Raw genomic sequence first — 6980 nt, forward strand, 5'->3', positions numbered from 1 at the left:
CATAAGAGATGACAAGATCTCTATTAAAGTTGTTCATAGTATGCTTCTAGCTTTTGAGCGCCGTCTTGAGCAACAAAGCTCGATTGAACACATCTCCACTATATCTGCCAATTATGCCTCTTCCTCTAATAACAGAGGTGGTGGAAGGATATATAATGGCAGTCGAGGACAAAACTATACTCCCAATATCAGTAACTACACCTACAGAGGTCATGGTTGAAGGGGCAAATATAGACAGAATGGAAGGCATAATTTAACCAACTCTGAAAAGCCATAATGCTAGTTATGTGGCAAATTTGGTCATACAGTTCAAGTTTGTTACCATAGATTTTATATCTCCTATCAAAGCTCTCGGAATAGTGGTACTCCTTCTTCGAATGCTGGTAATCAAAACTCTATACCTGTTATGTTTGCCTCTTCTAATAATCTTGCAGATGACACTTGATATCTTGATTCTGGCGCAAGTCATCATCTAACTCAGAATGTAGAAAATCTAACTAGTTCTACACCGTACACAGGGACATGTAAGGTCATAATTGGTAATGGTAAGCATCTATCCATTTCCAACACTGGTTCTCAATGTTTAGTCTCTAATTCACATTCTTTCCAACTCAAAAAGGTGTTTCACATTCCGTATATCTCAGCAAACTTGATAAGTATTGCTAAGTTCTGCTCATATAATAATGTCTTAATTGAGTTTCGATCTAATAGTTTCTTTGTGAAGGATCTACATACAAATAAGGTGCTTGCTCGAGGCAGGCTTAAGAATGGCCTTTATAGGTTTCCAGTATTAAACAACAAGAAATTGGCTTATGTTGGTGTTAATAATTCTTCTGCTTTTCATTCTCATAGTTTATGTCTTGTTGATAATAAAGTGGAGTTATGGCATCATAAACTAGGTCATACTACCATTAACATTGTAACCCGAGTAATGCAAAGTTGTAATGTTTCTTGTGGAAAGAATAAAGATACGGTTTGCTCTACTATTTGCTCTTCTTGTCAACTTGCTAAAAGACATAGGTTACGTACTCATCTTTCACTTTCTCGTGCATCCAAACCTTTGGAACTTGTTCACACTAACATCTGGGGACCTGTCTCTATCAAAGCTACATCTAGTGCTAAATATTTCATCTTATTTCTAGATGATTACTCCCAGTACACATGGTTCTATCCTCCACAAACAAAGGATCAAGCTCTTCCTATCTTTAAGCAGTTCAAACTTCAAGTCAAAATTCCTGATTACAGGTCTCTTAGAGTGTTTGGTTGCTTGTGTTACCCATTAATTCATCCTTACAACAATCACAAGTTGCAATATTGATTTGTTTAGTGTATTTTTCTTGGATATAGCTTCAATCACAAAGGATATTTGTGCCTTGATTTTCTGACTGGACGGGTCTATGTTACCCCTCATGTTGTTTTTGATGAAACACAATTTCCCCTCACTAAAACTCCTGCTCCAACCAATGACACTTCAGCAACGATTTTAACTCTAGCAATTATAACTTCTTTTACTTCTTCACCTTCCTATTCTACTGGTAGCCACGAATCACCACCATCTTCTTTCACTTTTATAAGTGACAATTCACATTCTATGAGTAGTTTTGGAACTACTCCTGCCTCTATTACCCTACCTGAGTCATTTTATGCGGCTTCGACTTCCTCTTCTCCTCCACCTCTACGCATGACAACAAGATTAATACGTGGTATAACCAAGAAAAATACCAGTTTTGATCTCTCTACTATAAAGATCTCAGAACCATACACTCTCAAACAAGCCCTCAAGGATCCAAACTGGACTCAAGCTATGGATCTAGAGATTGTTGCTCTTCATCGAAACCACGTTTGGGATCTTGTTGAACAACCTTTGGCTGTCAATATAATAGATTGTAAGTGGGTGTATAAGCTGAAACACAAGCCAGATAGGAGCATAGAAAGGTATAAAGACAAGTTTGTGGCTAAAGGGTGTAACCAAACTCATGGTCCTGATTATTTTGAGACCTTTAGTCTAGTTTTTAAGGCTACAACTATTCGAATCATATTAACTTTTGCTCTCAGTTTTAAGTGGGAAATGCGACAGCTTGATGTTCATAATGCTTTTCTAAATGGTGAGTTAGAAGAGCAAGTATATATGACTTAACCTCCTGGATACGTGCACACTAAATTCCCAACCAAAGTGTGTAGATTGAAAAAGGCTTTATATGGCCTGCAACAAGCACCACGAGCTTGGTTTCAACGACTCAGTTCTGCTCTTCTACAGTGGGGATTCAACAATTCTAGGACTGATAGTTCTATGTTTCTACACTTTGGTGAATCCACAATTTTGATCATCCTTGTCTATGTTGATGATATAATTATCACCGGCATCTCATCAACACGGATTTCTTCACTCATTGCTAAGCTTAAGTTTGTTTTTACCTTAAGAGACTTAGGGCAGCTATCCTACTTCCTATGTATAAAGGTCTTTTACAATTAAGGCTCAATGAATTTAAGCCAAACAAAATATGTTTTTGATCTGCTGCATAGAACTGCAATGTTTGTTACCAAACCAGCAAAAACACCTGGTGCTATTGGGCAAAATTTGTCTAAGTTTGATGGTGATCCTATGGAAGAGGTTACTCAATATCGAAGTGTAGTAGGGGCACTTCAATATCTTACCATAACCAGGCCTGACATAGCTTTTGTTATTAATAAGGTGTGCCAATTCATGCAACAGCCAACCTCAGCTCACTAGCTTTCTGTCAAAAGGATTTGTTGGTATCTAAGAGGAACTATGCAAGATGGGTTATTGTTAAGTCCTTCAAGCCACTTGACAATAGAAGGATTCACCGATGCAAACTAGGGTGCTCAACCTGATGATAGGTGCAGTACAAGTGGGTATCTGGTTTATCTAGGGGTAACTTAGTCTTTTAGTCCTCCACCAAACAAAAGGTTATGTCTCGCAACAGTGCAGAATCAGAGTATCGAGGCCTTACCTTAGCTACTGCTGAAATTGTTTGGATGCAAGCCTTATTGCAAGAACTATGTGTATCCATACCTGTAATTCCTCTACTCTGATATGATAATATTAATGCTTATCATATGGCAAAGAATCATGTGTTTCATGCTAGAATGAAGCACATAGAAATCGATATTTACTTCATCCGAGATCAAGTTACAAGAGGAAAGATACAGCTGCATTTTGTTCCTACTGAAGAGCAGCTAACAGACCTGTTGACTAAGCATCTCACAAGTTTAAGGTTCTTGTCCCTCAAAACACAACTTTGTATAGTTCTCAGACCCTTTCACTCGAGGGGGGTGATAAGCCAAAACTAGAAGAGTCTGTTACGTGATTTACCCAACTTGATATTGTTGGGTTTATTGTTACTGATCTGTTATATTGTTATAACTGTCTAACTCTAGAAACTTATCATAACTGTTTTATAGTTATACCAGCTGTCATTACAGCTGATTTTCCCTCCTTCTGTAACTACCTTCTGCGGAACAATAGATATATGGTTTACTCTCTGTCTCCACATAACAAGTGAACAAAGATTTACTTTCTCAAATTTTATCTCATTAAAATAATGTTTTTTTTTTGTTTTTTTTAATTTATTTTTAACATCAGCACATCTAAACAATAAAAAAACATCAATAAAACTTAATTTAAAGCAAAAAATAATGAAACAGCGATTTAACCGCCAACACCAAAAATCGTTTGTGTCCTCATTTAAATTGATTTGATCTACTAAGAATATTCTCATGTTTGCATCTGGCTCCAAGCGTGATCCATGTATTTGTAAATTGCACTATTTTTGCTAAATTTTATTAAATTTCGGTAATCCATTTCTTATTCGTTGGAGGAATGATTGTTGTTTTCAAAGGTTTTTTTTTCTTAATTAAATTTTATCAACTTCAAAGTTTAAGAACTAATTACGATTATTTAATGTTGATTGTTGTCTTATTTAACTAGATGGGGATGTTTCGTCATATCCAGGGCAAAAAGATGTCGTCTTCTATGTCTTTCACACTTGAATACTCAAAAATTTGATTAAAGATAGATTTGCATGTGTATATTTTTCCTCTCTTTCTCAATGAACAACACAAAGACAAAAGACATGATAGAGAGAAAAGACATAATAGAGAGCATCTTGTCTTTATGCCTTTATATGATTTGATATAGCTTATCCTTTTTCATAGGTACTAACCCAACAACTCTTCCATTATGATAGTACATGTTTCATCTCTAGTTTACCATACAACAATCCACCAGGAAATTAGTGTTCGTGACGTGGTCAACCAATGAAAATTTTGAAAAACTGCAGTCCTTTGAGGAAAAAACAAAAAAATGAAGCAAGCTATAACTAGAAAAAAAAGGCAAAACTTCAGGATAAAATTGAAGTTACTTGTAAAAAGTGATCACTCATCTCCTAACCAACTTTTACACTATTATGATCGTTTACATCAACTAGTCCATTTAGAGGAGCACAAATCCTAACCGATGATAATGCTTTGTTGAAATGCTTAGCTTTAGCGACAAGGTATTCATTCCAAGTGATTGGGCGATAGAGAGGAGGATGATTTGGGCCTACAAGTTTTTGTATGGGTGATATTTGAACACTTGATGGTGGCCCGTAGAGGTACGCTATGGATAATCTGTGTTTGGTTCGGTTAACCACCGCTCTGTGGAGCACACTCGGGTACAACCCGTTTGATAGGATATGGAGTAGGTCGCCTACATTTACAACAAGCCCACCTGGGATTGGTGGGACGGTGACCCACCCAATTCCCTCTTTCAGCACCTGCAATCCACTTGTGTTGTTCTGGTAAAGAATGGTCAGCAGAGTGGAGTCTGTGTGTGCAGCAAGACCCATTGCCAGATCTGGATCTGGGCAAGCCGGGTAGGAGTTCAGTTGCAAGGCTGCACCACCTTCTTTGGATTCACCTTTCGGTCCAGCCCAGTTTAAATCTTTCTTGGTTATGCCCAATGAGCCCAGCATTAACCATGTCAACCTCCTTGCTAGCTTTTGCATTTCTTTCTCATGTTCTTCAATTACATCGCTGTAAAAAGTCGAAATTTGATCATTAGAGAAAGATGAAAACAAAAGGCTGTATCAAATAGTAAAGATGCTATTGTTATGGATATAAAATAAAGCAAACCGCAAGTGGATTTTGTCTGTTGACACTATATCACTCCAAATCCTTCAAGTGGGTCCATTAGCTTTCATTGTTATCTTTGCTAATTGCATTACGGAGAGAAAATGGAGTTTGTGTTTTACCACAAAGCTTGATCTCCAATACCAAACTAATACCCACTAGTCCATACGAAAGCATGCACTAATTAATATTGAGTTGGTGTTTATTATTTCAGTGGTTCCTTTAATACCCAAAAAGAAAAAAAAAAAACAAAACGAGTAGCTAGCTAGTGTCTATGTATATGAATTTTTACACTTGCATGTGAAATTACCAAGTACCAGAATTTGGTGTAATCTTGGGGCCAAAGTTGGCGAAAGTGCTCAAGTGGAGAACCAACTATGGTGAATCCCTCTGACCACATGAGCTTTGAGAAAAATGAAGAAATCCTAGCCACACCATAGCCAGAAACACCATCGGGTGATCTAGCTGCTTTGAGTTTTTGCTGGACAGGTAAAGAGAAAAGGCTCCTACTAACACCCTCAACGCTCTCAAGAAGGCTAATAGGGATGCCATGGTTTGTGACTTGAAGCACACCCCAAGTTTTGCATGCATTGCCTATGTTTTGAAGGACGTTAGGGTCTAAGAGATCGATAACGGGGACAGATTCCGTGATGAAGGATTCAACTGAAGGATGTTGTTGTTCAATGTCATCAAGTTGAGTCCATTTGTGTGAGTCAGGTATTTCTTGAAGAGAGGAAAAGTCAAGGTGCTTTTGGTGTAGATGGACGGGGTGGGATCTAAAGGCGTCTGTCAATGATCTTGAAGGCATGGTGAAATTTACTGGAGGGGAAAGATTGAGCGAGATAGGGAGTTTTGTGATCTCCAGGCACTAAAAACAGAGAGGATATGCAAGGAGAGAGTGCTTTTGTCTCTATAAAACAACAAAGACAAGGTGAAGGTTGATCTGGGAATTAGCAAGGAGTGCTCTTTGAGTTTGATACGTTAACTCGAGAAACAAGCTCCGGCAACATAGTGGGACTTTCCTCCAATGAAGAAAACATGCGATGACACAAAGAGTGAGATTTGTGATGAGAGTTATGGTGGGCATGTAACTTCTATATATAGAGAGTGACAATGGGCCCACTTCATGAATATATATTTTACTCTTAGTATATGTTTTACAAACTCTACAACCAGAGAGAGAGACGGGAGAGACGAGTTCTTGTATGCGTTTCGAGTAAATGGTTTTGTAGTTTAGCTATTGAAATAATCAGCAGAACTAGTTGGAATCCAAATGGTAAAAGGAATGGTTAATTAGGTTGTAATCTAGATTCTTGAAGGAGGGTAAAGGAGTAAGTTTCTTCTATTAAATTTATTAAAATCTTCCACCACTAGCTCTTTTACACTTTCCCATAAATATATGCTTTCAATTTGATCTTTAAATCTTATTTATAATTCCCACATAAATGCCACCTGAAATGAGTGAAGAGTCTTGTCGTATCTCTTAACTAGTTATACGGACACGCATTTTAATATAATTAGATGTTTATAATGCATGGAAGTTTAAAATCATACAATATTTCTATATAAATTATATCACAAGCTACTCTTGATCATAATTCGTTGTAGGATTCAGAAATCCTCACTTGCGGCATTAAATTAGAGAACATTTTTGTATGTATTTAGATTCTACAGATCATGCTGGTGGTGGCGAAGGTAGGATAAAGACGGGGACATCTTGGAGGGCATTAGTGTGTGTTGGAGGGAGTGATGATTTTTTTTTTTTTTTTTTTTTTTGGAGTCTTGAGTGGTTTTGGGGGAGAGTTGATGGATCACAGAAGGAGACAAGAAATGAAAGGGCAGGCGAG

General features: G+C 37.4%; 1 protein-coding gene across 1 annotated transcript; it reads right to left on the reverse strand.

Annotated features, from left to right (window-relative positions):
- Window positions 1–4360: 4360 nt before the first annotated feature.
- LOC7475736 (gibberellin 3-beta-dioxygenase 1) lies at window positions 4361–6481 on the reverse strand. The gene is made up of 2 exons (XM_002303240.4): window positions 5451–6481; window positions 4361–5037 (listed from the first exon to the last, which is right to left on the reverse strand). Exons 1-2 carry the CDS (start codon window positions 5939–5941, stop codon window positions 4407–4409), a joined length of 1122 nt encoding a protein of 373 aa, XP_002303276.1. The 5' UTR covers window positions 5942–6481; the 3' UTR covers window positions 4361–4406.
- Window positions 6482–6980: the final 499 nt, after the last annotated feature.

The sequence above is a fragment of the Populus trichocarpa genome, chromosome 3, assembly GCF_000002775.5.
Source record: "Populus trichocarpa isolate Nisqually-1 chromosome 3, P.trichocarpa_v4.1, whole genome shotgun sequence".
NCBI lineage: Eukaryota > Viridiplantae > Streptophyta > Magnoliopsida > Malpighiales > Salicaceae > Populus > Populus trichocarpa.

Bases quoted from the DNA above. Each gene is read 5' to 3' on its own strand.
- LOC7475736 (XM_002303240.4), bottom strand. From the start codon at position 5,941: ATGCCTTCAAGATCATTGACAGACGCCTTTAGATCCCACCCCGTCCAT. The intron at 5,038-5,450 runs GTACTTGGTAAT...GACTTTTTACAG, and splicing joins CAAGATTACACCAAATTCTG to CGATGTAATTGAAGAACATG.